The sequence below is a fragment of the Marmota flaviventris genome, chromosome 6 (assembly GCF_047511675.1).
Source record: "Marmota flaviventris isolate mMarFla1 chromosome 6, mMarFla1.hap1, whole genome shotgun sequence".
Lineage (NCBI taxonomy): Eukaryota > Metazoa > Chordata > Mammalia > Rodentia > Sciuridae > Marmota > Marmota flaviventris.
Window position 1 is genome coordinate 114829406 of NC_092503.1, and position 22341 is coordinate 114851746.

At 38.9% G+C, this 22341-nt stretch overlaps 1 protein-coding gene across 1 annotated transcript in view; it reads right to left on the reverse strand.

Annotated features, from left to right (window-relative positions):
* Dnah8 (dynein axonemal heavy chain 8) overlaps nt 1–22341 on the reverse strand; it is a 276612-nt gene that overhangs the window by 153189 nt on the left and 101082 nt on the right. The window contains exons 30-40 of the mRNA XM_027943662.2: nt 21746–21883; nt 21349–21589; nt 17679–17878; nt 14179–14332; nt 12595–12758; nt 10852–10954; nt 9565–9669; nt 9038–9199; nt 6035–6259; nt 3075–3247; nt 1905–2083 (exon numbers count right to left, since the gene is read on the reverse strand). Coding sequence (XP_027799463.2) covers nt 1905–2083; nt 3075–3247; nt 6035–6259; nt 9038–9199; nt 9565–9669; nt 10852–10954; nt 12595–12758; nt 14179–14332; nt 17679–17878; nt 21349–21589; nt 21746–21883 — 1844 coding nt within the window. The remainder of the gene's footprint in view (nt 1–1904; nt 2084–3074; nt 3248–6034; nt 6260–9037; nt 9200–9564; nt 9670–10851; nt 10955–12594; nt 12759–14178; nt 14333–17678; nt 17879–21348; nt 21590–21745; nt 21884–22341) is intronic.

A 22341-nucleotide genomic window follows, 5' to 3' on the forward strand; every position in this document is an offset into this window, starting at 1 on the left:
CCAAGTGTCCTTGGCCTGTTTCTGCATCTCTACTATATTACCCTGGTCTAGTTATCCATTCCCACCCCAATATCACTCTCTCAATTATGTTCTAAAGAACATATTTCTGAAAATTTCATTTTCTAACTTTTTTGTGATTTGTAGACATAAAATTGATTTATATAACTTTATATTCCAGTAACTTTTCTAATTTCTATTTTTCTATAGATTTGTTCAATTTTATATAGCGGCCACATCATTTGAAATAATGAAATTTTACATTTCTTCCTTATTTCTTATTTTATATTTCTTTCTTTTAAATTTTTAAATTTTAAATTAAAAGTTTTAAAATTTCTTATATTTCTTCCTATATTTTATCCTTTCTTCCTCATCTTTGTATTTTTGTGGTTCCTGCTGTTGTTCTCTACACCACTGGCTAGAATTATAATGCCCTGATGAACAGAAGTTATGATAATGACAATCTTTGTCTTACACTTCATCTCAAAGAGAAATCTTTCAAATTTTCAGCTGTGTATGCTGTGGATGTCCTTTATAAAGTGAGCCACGTGGAGAGAGATCTGGGAAAAGAATGTAACAAACAGCATGTAGGGTCTCTGGGGGTTGAATATGCTTCAGGTGTCTAAGCAACATCAGGAAGGTCAATAAGGCTATGGTAGAGGGAATGAGGGAAAAGCACTGGGAGATGAGGTCAGAGGTCAGAGCAATGCACTGGGGACCCGGGAAGGAGTGGGAGTGAGCATGTAGAACAACAGGACCACTGTAAGGAATTTGGCTTTTACTATGAGTGAAGCCACTGCACAGCTTTCAGCAGCAGAGTGTCAGGGTCTGACCTACATGTAGAAGGATCACCGAGGTGCAGGTTGGAGACTAGAACAGAAGGGAAAAGGGTCAACAGGGAGACCAGTTAGGAGGCTTACTGAAATGGTCCAGTGAGACGAGGGTGTTAGATGCGAGGTACACTTTGAAAGTAAAGCCAACAGTGTTTGCTGACAGTTTGAATGTAAATAAGAGAGAAAACAGAGGAGTAAAGGAGTTTTCTTGAGTACCTAGAAGAATGGAGTGGAAAATGAAGAAGGCTAAGGAAGAGAGAGAAACAGAGGGGAGGAGTTTGGTGCTGGATGTAGGGAATTTGGACCTATTACACTTTTAAGTGGAGATGTTAAGTTGGCATTTACATGTATGAAGCCAGAGTTTCCAAGAGACATAAATTTGGGAGTCATCCTACAGATGATATTTTTTTAAATATTTTTTAGTTGTCAATGGATTTTTATTTTATTTATTTATATGTGGTACTGAGAATTGAACCCAATGCCTCACACATGCTAGGCAAGCATTCTGCCACTGAGCTACAACCCCAGCTCCTATAGATGGTATTTTTAAGTTTGGGTTTGCCCAAGATCACCAAGAGAATGCATATAGATATCTAAAGAGATTTCTAAGGACTGAGCTCTGAAGCTGAAGTGCCCTTGAACATTTCGTTTGTTTTTGTTTTCTGTCCATCTAAAATCACCTATTACCTACCTTCCAGGATTTTCTCAAAATTTTCCAACTGCAAATGGCCACTCTCTTCTTACTTTCCAGGGTTGCTAAGCTTTTAAAAAATGTTTCAGTTCAGTGGGATTTCACACAGGAAGGGAATGACGTGTCACCAATTTGCTATCGTGATCTTACCTTCTCCACTGCTATTTCAGTCCATTATATATTGATTCCACTTTCATAATCCAATACTCATTCAATGCATGGACTATAACACCAGCAATAAACCCATGAAAATGATCATATCAAGCCACTTTTGATCCAGAAAAAGAACAATATCCTATAGCTCAACCCACACTAATGTTAAGTTACTTGGCATATCATTTTAAATTTATGTCAAAAATTAATGAGCATTATTTCACACTTGCCTTTGAAAATCCTTCCAAGGCCTCTGAAATCCATTTGATCTGAGCAGTTGAACACGACCACATATTTCCCCAAACACCTGCCCATGTCTTTGGTGGTTTCTGTCTTGCCAGTGCCCGCAGGTCCTGCTGGGGCACCTCCCATGTTCATTCCCAAAGCCTGCGCTAGGGTGATGTAGCATCTGCAAGTGTCAATCAGACAAGGCTTTGTGTGTGCACAATAACAAGTAAAAGGCCAAGGTGATGGGAATGGGCTACTTATTTTTTTTTTAAGAGAGAGAGAGAGAGAGAGAGAGAGAGAATTTTTTTAATATTTATTTTTCAGTTTTAGGTGGACACAACATCTTTATTTTATTTTATGTGGTGCTGAGGATCGAACCCAGAGTCCCGCGTATGCCAGGCAAGCACGTTACCGCTTGAGCCACATCCCCAGCCTAGGCTACTTATTTTAAAGCTTGAGAAACCCACATAAAAAAGGGGATCAAACAAAGGAGGGATTAGAGAAGTCAGGAGGAGGCTGAAGATATAATTTGATTGTGTTATAATTTTACCTGGAAACAGACCTACTTAAACATTTAACTAACTGTTTTAAATCCCAATTTAAGTTAATTCTACAAACACTTACTGAGTGCTTCCTATGCACAGCATATTGAACTGAGCGTAGAGAGATAGACAAAGATGAAAAATTCCCAGTTCTTGCCCTGTGTCAAATACTGGAAAGAAATGTAAGGGGATCTACTACTGACTAATCATTCCGCTTGATCAAGAAACTTCACTGTAGGTATCAATTTCTAAACATGAAAAATCCTGAAGACTGAACCAGGGCCTCATGTGATATTCAAGGCATCTCCTTCTTTGCAATACTAATAACTTCCTTTATAGTTCTCAGGCTATTTTTCTGTCTTGCAGTCTAAAATTCATTATTAAATTGCTCACTGTTAACATTCAAACTTGCTTTTATTCTTTCACTTTTTTCCTACTTCATAAAAATTTAATGTGCCTGTTCATTTAAGTAACAGCTAAGGTTACTGCATTGTTAAGACTGGCTTTGATGAGCTGTCACAGGCCCAACATGACAGCAATATGCTTGTTAATATTTCAAATACAATTATAAAACAATTTTAAGCATGTTATTTAATTACAAAATAGAATGACAAGAACTGAATTTCCTACCTATCTGTTAACGGAGTAATAACAAGGCGATCAGTGCATCCCAGAAATTCATTTTGGTAAACAAAATCAACATCTGTAATAGATACCACAGTTTGATCCAAATCTTCCTTAAAATAAAATCTACTCTGTTTCAGCCATTCAAAATCAGTAACTGACTTGACGTGCATTTTTACCTTTAAAACATAAATACAAAAAAAAATGTTACATATTGCACTGCAACAGCCTAAAACTCAAGCTTATAGGTAGTTTTTGTGCAACTGTTCATGAACTGATTCTCCTTCATTTAGTGAATGTTTATTGATTCCTTTCTTGTGCTTGGTATTAGGCCGGGTGAACAAAGACAGATACAGTTCCTGCCTTCTGACCAAAGAAAAAGACAACAGTGAAACCAGAAATTTCAACACAGTATGAAAAAAATACTCTGCCAGAGAAATTCAGAGTTCATGAAAATATGTAGCAAGAGGCCTTAATCTAGTCTAGGGGGTCAGAGAGGGGCACTCAGGGGAAGGAACATCTAAACTCAAACCTGGATAAATAGTTGAGATTATCCAAGGACATAAAGGGCAAAAATCTAAGAAGATCTACTTAGCTTGTTCAAGGAACTGAAAAAAGGTCAGTACAACTGAGAATGAGAGTTGGGGCTTTGTCAGGCCATGGGGAGGGTTTGAGGGAGGGTCTTCATGGCAGTTGGAAGCCACTGAAGATATAAAACAAGAAAATGCATGGTTATAGTGGCACAAATCTTCCTGCACCAGCACTATGGCCACGCCACCTGACCTGCCTGGTCATCAGCATATATCTGTTGGTCAAGGCATCCTGGGCTCCCGCCACCATGAATGCAAGCTCTGTTATCTTCATTTAGTGAATCTTCATTTATCTTCATTTAGTGAATGTTTATTGATTCCTTTCTTGTGCTTGGTATTAGGCTGGGTCCAATAGAAGAGACAGAAACCAGGCAAGCACCTGTAGAAACTCCATTCCACCAACTGCATTCTGGAGTGCTTCATGACTTTTCACTGGTAAACCTGGAGAGACCTCAGTCCTGCGCACTCAGGAAAGTGGCATGTGATCCTCTTCACTGATCTTAAACCCAGCAGGCCCACTTCCACGTCATTCAGCTGATGCTAAGGAATGGACCTCTGGCCGCTCATGTTCAGCTTTCCTCTGACCAGGTCTCCCTATGTCTTGCTATTAGTAGTCTTGTTTTTTGTCATTTTTTGTTTGTAGCGTTATTTATGACCATGCTTCCCCCTCCAGTTAGGGGTGCTGGCTTTCCACCTAAAGCACCATTTGTAGTCATCGCCTTCAAAGAGCCCCTTTCAGCAAACAGTCTGGGCCCATCCCCAGGGACTCTGCTAATACAGGACCCAGAGCCACCGAGATGCAGTCAGCAAGGTGCATTCAAAATCCACTAAGGTGGTAAGAAGGAGGTGGAGGAGAAAAAGAACAGCTAATGCATTCATTAAGTTCTGAACATGTATTACAATATTGTAAGCATGACACATGGAAAAGGCGCAGGTACATACGCCAGCCAGGAAGGTTTATTGCAGTCGAGATGCAAACTTAATGTGAGGCTAGTGGTAATTAAGACAAAAACTGTTCTGTAGTTTTTGTTGTATGAGCTTTTAATTTTTTTAAATCCATTCTACATGAAAATAAGCTCTGCTCAGCACTTAGGGTTTTGTTGTTCTTGATTTTTTATTAGTTTGTGGGGCTGGAATCAAACCCAGGGCCTCGTGTGTGCTAGGCAAGCACTCTACCACTGAGCTACAGCTTCAACCCAGCTCTTAGTTTTACAAGAAATTTCTTCCATGGGACTAAAGCTTTAGAAGTCGGAGATGCAAAAATGTCCTCCATAGTAGGTTCATAGCAGATACAATAGTGGATTCAACTCCAGGGTTTCTAGAGGTGGACTTAATTGAAAGTAAAAGTATAAGGGTAATTGCAATTCAATGAAAACAAGTCTGTGAAAGGCAGTATGGTTAAGTATGCAGCCTTCTGATTAGTTTGATCCAGAGAAAAATCCTACAGTAGTTTTTCTTAAACTTTAATATGTATATGAATTACCTGGGAACCTTGTTAAACTTTAGATTCTGATTTCAGTAGGTCTGGGGTAGGAGGAGGAAGACTAGATAGAGACTCTGCTTTTCTAACAAGCTCCCAGGTGATGCCAATGCAACTGGCTGGCATGTAATTTTTTTAAAAAAGAAGGAGTATCTAGATTGCAAAAGAACAGATGACTGACTCCATGTCTTCAAACAGCCATCAGTAAATGCAATTTATCTGACTGGAACTTTTAAAATAGGTAGTCTGTGATCATATTCTCTAAAAAGGGCCCTAAGTGGCATAGATTATGTATCTGTAATGAGGAAAGAGGTGTCATTAAGACTGATGCAATTAAGTAGAATAAAATCAGGGTAAAGGCAAAGAGTGCTGGTGGTGGTGGTGGTATATGAAAGCCACCTGGACCCATATCCCATGGTAAGAATCCCCACCTTGGGAGAACCTAGCTGGGCCCCAAAGCTCTAGTTTCTAAGAAAAATTCAAAACCACTCCACTTACTCCTACCCCACAGAACCTTGACCAAATCAAGCACTATGGGATGATCAATTAAACAGCCATGAGAGCTCCCTAAAGCTGGTGCATTCCACCTGGACTTGCCTTTCCTAACTAGTCCATCATAGCTCATGACCCATCCCACCTCAACTATGTCATATCCCCAGTAATCGTTTAATAAAATAATTGTTGGTTTATATCATATAACTGGTTCTAGACATTCAGAATAACAAATGAATATACATATATGGTTGTTCAAACTATCCCATACAGGTGTTGATGGAGATAGTCACAAAAAAGAAGATGGAAAGTTCACATAAGTTAGGCAATCTGTATAATCCTTAACTGTTCATTATTAATTAATACACTAAATTACTTTGGTATAGGAAAAAAAGATACTTTACCAAATCATCAAAAATATCTCTCTGATGCACATGGATGGTAATTAGAGTTTCAAATTTCACTCTATCAAACTTGCTTAGGTCATGCGTTGTCTGGCTAATAAGAACATTTAGAATATCCAAAAATTTCTGATTGGTTACTTGCATGATTTTCCTGTCATCTTTTGCATTATTTAAAGCTTCTTCTGAATCATGTGTCCATAACATCTGAATTCCCAGAAGCCCAACCTGCAAACCCAGTAAAGAAATATTTAAAGCGTATCTACAATAAGATGTAGTGGCCACTTATTCACGCGAAGACAAACCAGATTTTACTTGTTTTTAACTAAGAAACTACTCTGAAAGGGAGGGCAGACATCTCACATCCTAATTATTAATATTTCATTATTTCAATGTACACAAGTAAATAATTAATGGCCACCGTTTATTAAACTACGTATGTTGTCTTAGTCATTTAGTGTTATTATAACAGAATAGCACAGACTGGACAATTTATAAAGAAATTTATTCCTCACAGTTCTGGGAGCTGGGAAGTCAAAATCTAGAAGCCAGGACCTGGTGAGGGCCTTCTTGCTGCATCATCTCATGGCAGAAGGCAGAAGGGCAAGAGCATGTGCAAGCTAGTGCTAAGGGGCCAAACATGTTCTATTTTTTTTTTTTTTTGTAGTTGTAGATGAACAGACTGCCTTTATTTTAAAAAATAAATAATAAATAATAAAATAATTAGTTGGTTTATATCACATAACTGGTTCTAGACATTCAGAATAACAAATGAATATACACATATGGTTGTTCAACTGGCTGGCATGTAATTTTTTTAAAAAGGAGGAATATCTAAATTGCACTTTTTATGTGCTGCTGAGGATCAAACCCACTCATATGCTAGGCAAGCGCTCTCCCATTAAGCTACCCAGCCCCAGCCCCCAAATATGCCCCCAAAACTGCTCACATGATAACCAACCTACTCTGGCTATAATGACATTCATTAATCACGAGGGCAGAGCCCCTATGATGTAATCACCACTTATTAAACCCCAATTCCCAATACTATTGCTTTGGGTTTAAGTTTCTGACACATACAAATTATAGCATATGTTACGGAAGATGCTTATGAAATGTTTTTATAGAGGGCCCGAGATCACCAGATACCTCCATTGTTTTTCTTTCTCAAGAAAAGCAAATGGAATTAATAAACTCTTCACTGTGTATTTTCCCTTGAGCAAGGTTTTCCAAAGGTTTCTTTGCATCTTCTAAATACAATATGCTGCCTATCTTCTTTCTTGATCTCTCACTCTCTATAATATCCATGCCATCTATGTCATCTATGTCTCTATTTTTATAGTTAACTACAAAAGACAGAAAGTGTGGAGGGCAGAAGTTTGTCCTTGGCATCCTGGTGAAGGCATAAAGAAATTGTAAATAGGTGTCACCTAACGCCTATAATTTCTGCTGTAGGAGAGATCATAAAAGTAATCATCAATATTATTCATTATATGTGCATATATACACACATATCATTATTTTTACATCATATTTTATAAATCGTATTTTTATATATATGGATATAAAGAAAATCCTCAAAGCTGGTCAACTTTCCTATTATACCCTGCTTCACTTCACCACGGCTCTGAACTTGCTCTCAACTTTCCACTCAATACTAAATCCTTGGTCTAAATAAGACTTCAAAATATAGAGGGTGAATTTCCTAGGAGAGGGAAAATATGCTGATTTAACCTAAGAAGATATTTTCTAAGCTTACCATATAAAGTACTTTATAAAGCTTTATCAAAAAGGTAATAATACTAATAAGAATACTAAAACTTATCAAGATACTATGTAATACAAAAATCATAATATTAAAATATTCCATCCAATAAAGGTTGATTCTATATTTGTGCACATGCAATTTGAATGAGTAATTTCTTAACATCTCTGCTGTCTCCACTGTGGGTTGGATTTCAAATTCGTGTTATGGGGAATTGTTGCAGAAGAAATATAGTTTGGGCAAAAACTGCCTGTATTTTCCTTGGATAGTTCTCGTCTTCTGTCTCACACTATTTCTGATCAGATCATGAATTACCATTTTTCATTTATCTGAGATGAAGATTTAATGAAACTCATTTCTGATATTGGGTTTTAATACTACTTGACGCATAACAACGCATTTCTAAGAGACACGGGACATGAGAGCAGTTTGTGAAAATAGCTATTCCACCCCCAGCCTCTTCCAGGTCTTCTCTCTAAGATGCTAGTTGCAGGAGAAAGCCTCCTTGACATGTATACCAATTTACCCTTTAAATCACTTGAAGTCAAGAGAAACAAAAAGGCAATATAGATTTCATCTCAGGAAAAGGCAGGCTCATTCTTTCCATATATGTGCATTCCCAGGGCTGCATCAGTATCCTATTTACCTATGAACTGGCATGCATGTGTGTGTGTGTGTGTGTGTATCTGGAAGATGAAATTTTCCATGCATATGTGTGTGTATATGTGTTTGTGAGTGTGTGTGTCTGTGTGTGTGTATCTGGAAGATGAAATTTTCCATAAGTGGTTTCAGTCTTGCCACATGTCCTCAATGAAGGGAGAACACTTTGCCGGGGGATATTGGGTAGATGGTACCGGCTGACAGGCAGATGTGGGGAGATGAGGTTGGGTGCAGATGGGTCGCCACTTTAGTCCAAAGCTACAGCAGCCTGCACACTGTCAGGTCCACACCACCTAAGCAGACCCTCACTCCACCCTACCCCACCCCTGATTTCCCTTTCTTTCTTTCTTTTTTTTTTTAATATACATTTCTTTTTTTAGTTGTAGTTGGACACAATACCTTTATTTTATTTATTTTCTTGTGGTGCTAAGAATTGAACCCAGTGCCCAGTGCCTCGCACATGCTAAGTAAGCGCTCTACTGCTAAGCCACTACTCCAGCCCCTACTTTTCTTTTAACATTAGTAAATACTGTACTGGGAATTAACATTAATTAATATTTAGTAAATACCATGCTTCTCACCTGTGCTGGGAAGTGACCGAGGAAAGGTAAAAGTTGAAATCCTGAATCGCTGATTTGATAGAATGCAGACCTAATTATATTATGCAAGGATGACATCTGCACTCTCAATAAATCCATAAGCCAAATCTCTACAGGACCCTTGGCCATCACAGGACTATCCAACTAAAAACATTCACACAAATAGATTACAAACCGACAATAATTTTTAAATGTCACACACTTGACTTTATAAATCATGATATCTCCATGCAAATTGTTTTATAATTATACAAAGTATGTAAAACATGGGTATAAACATCTATTACCATAATTGGAAGGAACTATACATATCATTTAGTCTCGACTCTCATTTATCAATGATAAAAATGAGTCTCAGTTAAGTTAAATGATTTCACCAAACAAGTTTGTAAGAAAGTCAGAGCTACAGAATTAGAACCCAAGGTTACTAACCCTCTGCCCGCTGCCTTCTCCCCAACCTCAAGTTTTAAAGAAATCCTAATAACAAAATCATAACCAAAGCAAATTACAAGAATTTTTTCTCCTTCTCTTGATATGACAGCCATCATACGATCATAGTCTTTGGCATGAAATGTCACCTCATTTATGTTGTCAGACACTGCAGGGAGATGTGGCTGTAAGAAACATGATAGAGAGATACATGACACATTAGGCTAAACACTACATAATAATGAAGCATGGAATCTGTTGGTTAAATTTTTTTAAAGATATATTTTGTCTCTATATTGCTTTAATCTGTTATATAATGTCTCATGAGGACTTATTCTTCATAGATGACACCTTATTGTTTCATCCTAATGTGTTGGAAGGGACCAGGCATTCCCTCTAGCCTCTTTTTTTTTTTCCTTCAGTTTTTTAGTTGTAGATGGATACAACTATTATTTTATTTATTTATTTTTTTATGTGGTGCTGAGGATCAAACCCAGTGCCTCACACGTGCTATGCAAGTGCTCTACGACTGAGCCACAACCCCAGCTCTGAGGCTCATTTTTAAAATCCCACAGAATGTTTTCTCCAAGTTCTGCAAAATTTGATGGCACTATATTGCCCCTTCTCCCTTCAGATGGAGCCTGAATCATACTATCGCAGCCCTCTCCCCTCCCAGACATGCCCAGTTCTGCCTTGGCCCTTAGCTTTCCATCTGCCTTTCACAGATTTTACATCTCTCCTCTCTTTTCTCACCCCCACAACTCCCTGGAAGCCAACAAGGAAGAAAATAGTAGCCATTCCCAGATCCCCAAACCAGAAACAGCCTGGGATAAGTAAGGCTTCCTATGCCCTGCGTGTGGATTGTCTCTTCCTCCTGAGGTGCTGCTCTTGGAAATGACTAAAAGCATTTGAGAAGAAAAAAGGACCAATCTAAACCACGACCCCATTTGGTCTAAGAATATTTAGAATAAGATTCTCATCAGGGTGAATCCAGTCAGCGAGCGCACAGTGTGTGCAGTACTGTTTTTTGCATTGTCTCATGTAATCCTCATGACAATCCTATAAGATGGAGACCATTAATGTCCTTACTTTACAGATAAGGAAACCAAGGCACAGGAAAATTAAGAAGCTTGCCAAGGTCGCATAGCTAGCCAGGGGTACAGCGGGTGACACTACATCATCAATGCCACTGGATTGTGTGAGGCTGGCAGGCTTAGAATCCACAGTAAACAGGATGTTCTATAAGCAACATAATCTTTAGTGTTCATCTTTCCTGTCTACCCATTTTAGATGTTAACTTTATTTTTATTTTGGATTATGCATGCTGTTGAAAAAGCACCTTAAATCCTAGATACTTAAGATTGTACCTGTATGGTATGGGAATCACTGGCTTGTCCAAGGATTTCCAGGAGAACTGGATCAGATACAAAGAAGAATCTTGGAAATAATAACCGCTTCTTCTCCAAATACCTTCAGATAAAGTCAACAGCACATTACCAAAAGTGACTTTTTTTTTGAATTATGAATGTTTTTCATAAGACATCACTAACATCTTCAAAAAGATAACAGCAAACACCTACAGATATCACCTCTGGACTGTTTAGAGAGAACAAAGGCTGTGCTCCACCACAGATGGCGTTCAGGTAAACAAGGGAAGCAATGAAAGTGACTCGGAGAGAGGCCTCCTGCCATCCGCCTCCCCTACCTCCTGAGAGCTTCCTAAGAGTAATGGGAACCTCATGGCGCAAACCCACAGTGAACAGTGAATTTATCTCCAAACGAGGACATTGTGAGGATGACATAGGGGACCATTAACCACTAAGTCAGGACAGAGGCAGTCACTGGAACAAACTGGAATATATCATCACCCTATTTCAAATGGAAATTGAAAGCAAATTTGATTTTAAGAAAAACATTTACAAATTTCTTTAATTATCTGTGAATTCATCTCATTAGCTGTTCTCTCAGTGAAATTCTGTACTCTGCTGCCCATAGTGGACTGAAGGGTAGCCCCTCCAGAAGGCATGTCCACATACTATTCCCTGCAATCTATAAGTGTGACATTGGGAAAGGAGGTCTCTGCAGATGTAATGAAATCAAGGATCTTGAGAAGACATCATCCTACATAATCCAGATGATCCAGATGAGCTTTAAACCCAAAGACAAGTGTCCTTGTAAAAGAGGGAAAGGAGCTGACCAGGTAACAACACACAAAGGAAGTGGAGTTTGGTGGTCACAAGCCAAGGAGCTCCCAACACCATCACAAGCTGTGAGCAGCAAGGAAGGATTCTCCCATAAAGCCTTCAGAGGGAGCTGACAATTTTGACTTCAGATTTCTGGTCCCTAGGGCTGTGAGAGAATAAATTTCTATGGCTTTAAGCCACATAATTTGTCACAGCATCCTTAGAAAACTAATATAATGTCTTTTAAATTTTTTATTGGTTCTTTTTGTTATACGTGACAGTAGAATTCATTGTGGTATAATTATACAAGTATGGAATATATCTTACTCTAGTTAGGACCCCTTTCTTGTAGACGTGCATGATGAAGGGATTCACTGTGATGTTTTCACATACGTACATAGGAAAGTTATGTCGGATTCATTCCACTGTCTTTCCTTTTCCTACGCCCCCTCCCTGCCCTCTACTCCCCACTGTCTAATCTACTGAACTTCTATTCTTCCCCTCTGCCCCCCTTATTGTGAGTTAGCTTCCACATATCAGAGAGTACATTTGACCTTTGGCTTTGGGGAACTGGGTTATTTCACTTGGCATGATAGTCTCCAGACCCACCCATTTACTGACAAGTATAATGAAGTTATTCTTCTTTATGGCTGAGTATTATGGCTTTATGGCTGTATTGTGTAGATATACCACATTTTCTTTATCAATTCATCTGTTGAAGGGCACTTAAGGTGGTAGAAAACTAACACAATACCTTCACTCACCTACCACAAGTCTAAGAAAAACTAAAGTTTTGTGAAAATTTAAAATCCTATTCCAACTTCAACCATCACCAGAAAACCAGAAAAGCAGTCCATAGTAGTAATTTGTGTGGGATAAACACCATCACATATAAAATGATGCATCATTTTAAGAGTCAGATCTTACCCTGTAAGTGACTTCTGACACAATTCCAGCTGCTCGTGTAGATGGGGCAAGAGTTGCCCCATGGTTTCATCTCCAACACAACAACTGATTACATTGGGATTCTCATGAGCTCGCTGCATTATTTTTATCCACGCCTTGTCAATATTCTGAAACCGTTTTGCTTCCTAAAAACAAATCCACAGGGAATAAAGATTAGCATGTGGATAATTGAAAAAGCAAAGTGTTCAGTTTGGACCTTCTTACAGTTCTTCAAACCAGCCTAGATTAATCTTAGGCTACATAATTTAAACCACTTTTTTTCAACTGAATTAATTCTGAAGAACACAAAACCCTGAACTTATAAAGCTTCTTATTAAAAATACTTCTCCATCACAATGGGGTTTACCAGTTATTTGTTTCCTTGCATTTAATACATTTTTTGAAGTGCTACATGATTAATTTGCAGAGCTATCAACTTAAAGTTCAAATCCAGTCATTCAGCACTCCAGGTGTTTTGGTTCGATGAGCAAAAAGTGAAGAAGCATGAAAATAATTTGATCTCAGGGTCCTTGGAATAATTACAACTCATTGGTACCCCAGGCAGGAGATAAGAAAGAAAAAAAGGGGGTAAAAAAAACAGTGAAAACACAAAACAAAGCTTCATTTACATTTGTGCAAATGAAAACTTTCTACTTACTATGGATGATAGGAAACTTTGCATTCGGTTGCAAAATGCCTCTAGAAATTGGCATAATTATGCCTCTATTAAAAATGCAACTTTCTAATTAAAAAACAAAACCAATATGTTTTAGTTTTGTACTCTAAAAATGTATTACAAAGAAAAAAAATCAAGTATTTTCAATACCTTTTGTCCTTGATTTATAACCTATATAGATCCTGTTTGTAGATAGAAAACCTTTAGGAATTTCTAGCTTAATTATTTCAGGCTTAATTTTCTAATAGGAAAGTTACCTTCATAGTCTAAATCCATCAGTTAATTATTGACATTTGCTTAAAAGTCCCCAAAGGAGCTCTTTCAAAGGTTTCATTACAAGGTTCTCAGGCTATTTCTTTACCCCACAGTATATTTCTGATCTGCTAGTAGCAGACTTACTAAGAGTTAATCTGTGCCTACAGAATACAGATTAATCTTAATACAATTCTCAGAGGAATATTATAAGGTTAGCTCTTGGAAGAGATGAACTACTATAATTTAACAGTTCTGTATTTGAAAGTAACCTCACATAGTTCATCTCAAGATTTTTCAGTGTTTGAAACTACCTGTTTCTTCTTTCTGCTAATGTAAATCAGAGGTGAGCATTTTTTCCCCCATAAAGGGCTGGATAGTAAATATTTAAGACTTAATGGACTATATGGTGTATGTTCCAATGACTCTGCTCTGCTGTTATAATGCTAAAGCAACCATGGACAATATGCAAATGAGTGGATGTGGCCGTGTTCCAATAAAACTTTATTTAAAGCAGGTGAGCAGCCAGAGTTTGCCAACCAGTAGCATGGGCAAAACTTAACCACACATCTTTCACAGAGACCTGCAGGTCACACATACCCAATTATTTTATCAGGCATTACAAAAGCCCTATTTACCTGAGGGAGCTGTTTGGCAATATCTCCACCTACAAAGACAGCTTCGAGGTAGACCCAAAGATTCTGCACCACTAGCCACTCTTCAATTATATCTGAGGAAGTGGACAATTTATACACCCAATTCTGTATAGTTTTTTTAAATGGGGTATTATATCTAAAAGGCAAGAATGGAAAAATGTTATGTTTCAATGAAGATTAGTAAATAGTGTGACCTAACAAAGTTAATCACAGGAGAGACATTTCTTTGGGAATAAACATTTTGTCCTAAAAGGGCAGTCCCTCAGAAATATCATACAACTAAGGAAATCTTTGCTTTTTATTAATAAAGCTTATATAATTATAGTGATTTCACTTATTGTTCCCATGTGTCAGTCATAAAATAGAAAAATGGGGCAAGACTTATGGCATGAAGGACTGGCAAAGGAACTGTGCTGTTGGCTCCTGGGATAAGAGAATAACAAGAATAATGTGGTTTTCCCAGACTCTGTGAGCCTAAGCCAAGTGGGGACTTACTGTGAGAGCGACACATAACTCACTGTTTGCTACTCTACTCTGTAGAAAGAGACCTTTACCCAGGGATTTTCCTTCTATGAATGGTCTTAAAGTCTTCATCTAAGAGATAGATCATCTCTAATGCGACAAAACAAATCTAATCCTTAAAGATCAGGAGAGGACTAGGTATCGCCAAGCTCATACAGAGAAAGATTACAGCAAAATTAGTGTCAAGCTTGAGGTCCCTTCTCCACCCATAAACTGTCAGGAGCTGCCCTGGATGAACACACCTTTAAGTCCTGATGCCTGGGTCACTGAACAATTATTGAGGTCTGCAGAAACTTCAGCATTACCTCAGCTCAGATAACAAGGCATGGCTCCAGGTGTAGGCATCACCCGTCACCCGCTGGGGTTGAGTACTGTCATCTGTTCCTTTGTAATCCTACCCCTTTACCCTTTTGGGGATAGAATGTTCCATGGAACCTCCCCTTGTGTGTCCCCTATATAAGAATAAAGAATTCCAGTAGCTTTCTCTCTTTCCACAGACCCTTAAGATCAGAGAGGCATCACAGATTTTGAAAAGGTACTTCTGTGTGTTTGCATGCTTTCTTTGTCATTTTCTTAAGTTATTGGAATAGACAGATTTTGTGAACCCAGCATTAGGTCACCAGCTAGGATAGATGGCAGTAACAGACCATGAATTCCACCAGGCACTACAATTTTGCAGTGCTAGCAATCCAGGAGAGCTATACCAAAATAGTCTGGGTCCTGTTTCCTGGTCATCAGTGTTGGCTGAAGAATGAGAAGCCACACATGAAAGCAATGTACGGGTGACGGGTGATGCCTACACCATGAGGAGGCTTGGCACTTAGAGACTTGCATTTTTACGGTGAAGAGTGGGGATATCTGTGTCGGTTCCACTGTGGCTCGAATGAGGCCACCATTCATCATTAACAAGCTCAGAGGTACATGTGATCTGAAGCATAGACTTAGGAAATTTCAATGGGAATGTCAAGTCTTTGATCTGGGATTTCATGTGTGAAATGTGCGTGGACCAGATGGGCACGGAAGCCACTGAGCAGGAAGATCTGGTATCTGGGAACTCCCAGAGGCACCCCTGCTGGTGAGATGGCCAGATACATGTGAACTCCCACCCAGTACTGCCAAAAGGTCCGGTATAACACTGGGGATGGGTGTGACCCATTAAGAACCGAGAAGCCTACCTGCCCCCACCTCTATCCTGTTTTTGTGAAGAACTTTCTATCAAATCCTTTTGATCTGTGCCGATACAAATAAACCAGACGTCCAGGCCCTTTTTCTTGTTAGAAGCTGCATGCCTCTGGTAAGCTTGGCCCATCACTGCCCGCTCCCCGAAAATATATTTCCTATGTCTTGTGGTTATTTCTTAGTATTATTTTCTTAGCTTTTATTTCTCAGCCAGCCCATCCCTCTGGAGGGGAACCCTTTCCCTCACCCATGGGGGACGTGTGCAAGACTGAAGTGTTTACAAGAACACAAGGTACCCATAAAGCTGAGCTCAACAGAGAAACACAAGAAACAGAGTGGATGCCGTGGAAGAACTGATGGGCAGCTACTGGGTAAGGATCCCAATTTTAGTTACAGCACGAGGCTAAGTTCAGTTTATGGCCATGGCAAATAGTTTTGATGTGGAATCAAGTGTTTCCTGGGGAACAGCACTGATTCACTAGGGCTTCTGAAACCACATCTAGGTAGTCCCAGAGGACAGCAGTGCCTCCTCTGAGGTCAGTTTGTGGTTAGTAATGGAACAGGATTTCCAGATTTCAGTAGGTGCCGCAAAATTCTCTAGGAGGAGAATCTCCCAAAATGTGACGACTTTGTAGATATCCAGTACTCTTCCTAGTTTAACGCTGAGTTTACCAGGACCATAAATAGGTATTATACCCATCAGGTTATATCCAAGCAAATACAAAGTTTAAGGATTTACATCCTGAACTCCTTGGCCACAGACACAGCTCAGGACAATCTATGCCCTCTTCTTCAAGAGGCCATCATGCAGGAAGTCAGGATGGCAAAATCTGCAATGGGGAAGTAGTTGCCCATGAAGTCCAGGAACCAATAAACATCTTAGGATCACCTTTGCAAGGACTATTCAGATTCCCTGAGAGCAGAGGAGGTACTCTGGGAGTTTGATCTCAATATATTCAAGCCAGTCAATTAATACATTATTCAAATACAAGGCTGCTCCTGGGGCCAGGCCACACAGGTGCCATTCATTACCCAGGAACCTGGAGAAGGGGTGTGAGAATCCCCATGTTCCCTGGACATTGTCTCTGTTAATGATGGGGTTGTGACATATTTCTTAGGTATGTTAGGATAAAAAAAAAAAAACAGCCAGGAACTATGGTCCAGTCACGTAAGAGAATATAGGTTGCAAATCCCAGATCAAAGACTTGACATTCCCATTGAAATTTCCTAAGTCTGTGCTTCAGATCACATGTACCTCTGAGCTTGTTAATGATGAATGGTGGCCTCATTCGAGCCACAGTGGAACCGACACAGATATCCCCACTTTTCACCATAAAAATGCAGGTCTCTAAGTGCCAAGCCCTCTTATGGGTACATTGCTTTCATGTGTGGCCAGCTTGCTTTTCCTGAGACGTTGGGCAAATGCTTGAACAGGGTTAGCTAAAGACAGCAATGACAAGAACTCAGAGGAACAAAAAAGAGACAATAAAATAAAGAGGACATCTCAGTACGGAGCCAAGATGTTCAGAGAACCTGCCAATGGGACGGGGTATAATTATGATGGGGACACCTGGAAAAAAATAGGTCAGGGTAGATGAGTACCATAAAAGAAAGGATGGGGATCATGATTTTGGGGTGAAATAGTTCTCACTGGAACAAGTAAGAGCTAGCACTGTAGGGCAGAAACTCATGTGGTGCCACAGCTGCAAACTTGGGGTTTACCTAATATTTTATAACCCTAAACACCAAATTAAAGTCTCTTCCCCAAATGATAAAATTACCTGTTGCTTAGTAAGGAGCCTAAGACCATTAAACTGTCCTCCATCAGAGTGATGATTTCTCCTGATTCAGTTCCTTTGAGCAGGAGCTCGCCCTTGCCCTTAAATGTTGCAAAACTCAGGTTCTGGTTGGTCCAGTTCTCAATCACCTGAGTCAACTTGGCCTCAATATCCTTTTCCTTACTGGCAGATATGCAAATATCCTGCAGAGAAAAATCAAAGAATACGGCATGACATTTCCAACCTCAAGTTAAATGCGTCATAAAATCATAGATTTTTGCTCAGAAAGGGACTCAGAAGCCATCTAGTCCAGGAAGTCATTTTGCAAGTAAGAAAACCAAGCCTCTTGCGCTGCAGGCTCACACCAGAACCTTATGACTCGACTACAAATTATTCTCTTGGACCACATATATAAGATAATGGAATATAAACCATTTTTTAAATTTAATTTAGTTTTATTAATTTTTCGTGGTGCTGGGGATCAAACACAGAGCCTTTGTATGCTAGGCAAGCAGTCAATCCCTGAGTGACCCCCCCAATCCTTGATCAAGTTTCTAACTGGAGTTTTTGACTAACAGGGAGATAATCCCAGCTGGGAGGTCAGCTGGGAGAAACAAATGAGAATAGTGTGAATCTATTTCAAGTAACATATAAATATTACCAATGTTCTTGCCTGTTTCAGCTTAAAAGACAAAACTCTACTTTTTTTTTCTTATGGGTTTTCCTACTTACCTGAGAATTCTTGACATGAAAGTCTCACAAGGGAAAATAAAAGTGACATATTTTCCCCACCATCCCTCAACTCACTTCATACTTAGGATCACCAAACCACAGAGATGGAAAGGAACGTAACGTGTAAGATGTTGCCACCAATACGCACAACACAATTTAGTGTGTCTTAAATGCCATGAGTGCCATCAACCACATGAGCTCTAAGGAGACAAAACTGACTTGGGCACTGTCAAAGAGGAAAGGCTTCTCACTGAGAAACAGGCACCATTCCAGTAGAGGGTGGCTTGTAGAGGAGGACATCCTAGTGGAGCAGAAAAAGACTTTCTGTAGAGGCAGGAAATCCTGCAGCAGCAGGAACCCAGGTGGGCTGGTGGGAGGGCATATGGCAGAGCAGCAGGGTGCCTCTGAGCAGACAGTCCCCAGAGTCTGCCTGGGGTACCAAGAGTTAATACTTAATCCCTATAATTACTAAATAAATTTTCAAACAGCAGCCTATGACAGGCTACATCTTTAAATACAAAGCCTTCTCATAAAAATGAGATGTCACCAAGATTTTTTTCAACTGTTTCCTTCAATAGTATCTTAGTAATATTTACAAATAGGGCAAAAATGCATTGAAAGCAAAACTTTTGGTGTACATACACAGTTTAAAAAAAAAGGCAGGGGAAGGCAGAAAATCCAAATCCATATATATGGGAGATTTCTGGTCATATGGTATAATTCCTCATCTCTAAAAGGCTTAGAATGATGGATAAAATATAAAAAGGGAAAATAGAAAACAAACCTAGCCAGGCTTTAAAACACAAGTGAGAAGTGGACTAGATAATAATGCAAACCCAAAGGCAGAGCGGAAGCTCAGACCTGCAGGTTGTGTCCAGAGGGGGCAGGCCTCTGGTGGCTCTGGGAATAGGAGACTAAAAGCATAGATCAGAGAGAAGAAACCAGGGCTAGATCCCTCCCTCTGTGGAAGGAGCCTGGAAACACTGCCTCCAGCTGCCATCTCGTCATCCAGATTAGATGATGCTGTGTACAGAGGGATGCAGTGACAGGGACCCAGCCGGACAACCAGGACCTGAAACAGGTCAGCTGGTGCCTAGATCCGTCCCGCATAGCACAGTGGGGGATAAACTGCTGTTATAACACCTGGTTCTAGATCCAGGGCTGAGGGAAGATGGGTAGTGGAAGAGGAAACACGAGGCCACCAGTCAAGGCAAGTCAAAACACAGAACAGAAGAAACAATTTTTAGCAAATCATGGAAGCCAAATTTTTTGAACTCCTGCCATTCAAAATGAACCCTCCCAGTGAACAAAAATCACAAAGTACATTTTAAAAACAATCTAATGCTCAGAAAGATAGCCAACATAAAAAACAACCAGAGCAAAAAAAAAAAAAAAAAAAACTCAGTCCAGTTTCATGGAAAAATCTGGAAACAATCTTTGTGCCTAAACTGGAGTTGTGGAGGATGGGAGGTGTAAGTGAAATAATCATGACCATGAGATGATCCTGTTGAAGCAAGGGCATCTCTGCTTTTGCATAGTTTGAAATTTTTAACAATAAAAAAAATTCAAAATGTTTATGTTTAGGATGCACAAAGAGATAAGTGAAGACATCTATAAAACTATACCTTTGACAATTATAAATCTGAGGATACATGTAGATTTAAGAATCTATAGAATTCAGAAAATTGAAAACAATGTAGAAAAAGAACATGTAGCTACCAAAAAGGGTCAGTAAAAAATCTTGGAAAGGAAGAAGGTAATAATTGATGAAATTTTAAAAACTTCGTAGACTTTTACAATTAACACCAAATTGGAAATTTAGAAAAAGAGCCCTGAGGAATTCAACAAGAATAAACAGATGTTTTTTTTTTAAGTGGATGTGCAGTTAAGAAACAGGAGGACAGATTGAGAGGCTCCAAAATTAATATATTTTGAATAATCGTATTATTTCTTTGAGTGACAGGATTATTTTGTAAAAGCCAGGAATGCTCAAGATCAGTCTGCATTTTAAGGGTGCATAATAGAAGACGAGCAGTAATCTCCCTAACACACCGTCAATTCATAACAGAAAGAGAATCAGAACTCGTGTTGGCTTTCGTGCAGAACGTGCTCCTCGTCTTGTTCTAACAGAGCATCCCAACACCATTACCTGTCATAAGCATCCTAACCACCGTCCGTACTTCAGAACCCCTATACTCCAGAAATGTACATAATTAACTCTGCTACTAAAACTCTCCTCGTAACTATTTTATTCTTACAAGTCCAGGAGTATACCTACAGTTCCAATAGTTCCAACTCATACACCTTTCTATGCTAACACTTTCGAACACTCATACTAGCTTTATGGACATGACACATCTCAAAGCCTATTTTACTATCAAGTTTTCCACAGCAAGCATAACAAACATGTCTGATACAAGTTACTCTGATGGAGTACTTAACAGAAGCTCAAACCCTCTCGCTTCAAAGGGCCAAAGCTACTCAAGAATTAAAAAACCGCCATGAGCCAGATGCAGCAAGACAAATACCACATGTTCTCTCTCATGTCAAAGCTTAAAAAAAAAAAAAAGAGTAGAACAGGGATTAATTACTACTGGCTATAGAGGGGAATAGGAGGACAATGGGTAACAGGTGCCAAAACACAGCTGGATAGGAGGAATAAGTTTCGTTCTACAGCACAACAGGGTGACTCTACTTCATAGCAACTCATCACATGTTTTCCAAAGAATCAGAAGAGGAGATGGAAATGCTAATTACCCTGATTTGATCATTACATATTGCAAACATGTACTGAAAGAATCACACTGTGCCCCATAAATTCTTACAGTGATTATGTATTAAACTAAATAAAAAATCAAATAAAATGTCTACTTGTACAATTCTCAGAAAAGAAAGCCATTCTTTAAGGACCATATTGGTAAGAACTTCTGTACTTATGTACCTCAATGTCATCCTTATTTTTGAGGAGTGGTGCTTCCATGATATTTCTAAGACAAAAAGAATCAGATTCCACATCAAATGGGGTTCCAGTTAACTCGGAGATCCGGTCCCAGTGCCTCAGTTTCATCGCCTTATTGGTCATCATTTCTAGCAGTGGACATGACTCACTGAAATCATCGATTCTTTTTTTCAGATCCAAATAAGCTTGCCAATCTTTAAGTCCTTTGGGAAGCTTACGACACCTTTCAGAGAGAAAGAGAAAAAAAACTTCATCATCTGTGCATTTCTTTGAGGAAGGTGTTATGTACACACAGGAAAGAAGTGAGTCTGGGAAATACCCATAGGAGACTAAGGAGATAAGCACAATAAAAAGACAAGCTAATTCAACCGGAGCTCACCTGTTTTGAAATTCCTGCAGCTCTGCATTGATTTTTTCAATATCTACATCTCCCCAAAGTATCTCATAATAACCACTAATACTGCTCATCACAGTGTCATACAGTCCATATAGCTTCTGCAGCAAGTTGAGTTCTTTTCTGGGGAACAAAATAATTAAGTCATCATGGATTGGCAGAGTTCATACAATCAAAATTTCAAAATTATATGCATAACGTCTCTTAGACAAGAAATGCATACAACTCTCTAGGCTTTCAGCTCAAAATTTTTGTTAAAGTTCTATATATAATGTCAAGTTTAAAGGCTGGGATGTAGCTCAGTGGTAGAGCTCTGGCCTAGCATGTCTTGCCTTATACTGTAAATAAAAATAATAAAATAATAGGTCAAGTTCAAATGTTCAAAATAATACCATTATTTGATATTGACAAATGATTTGGTAAATTTGTAAAGGAAAAATAAATCTAAAACACACACTACAATCTTAATTATCTTATTTTTCCAATTCTTTTCATTTGCTTTTTTTCATAAACCTAAGAGTTAATTCATTATTACTCAATAGTTATTCCCAACTATGCTAAACATGACTAAAATAATAAGA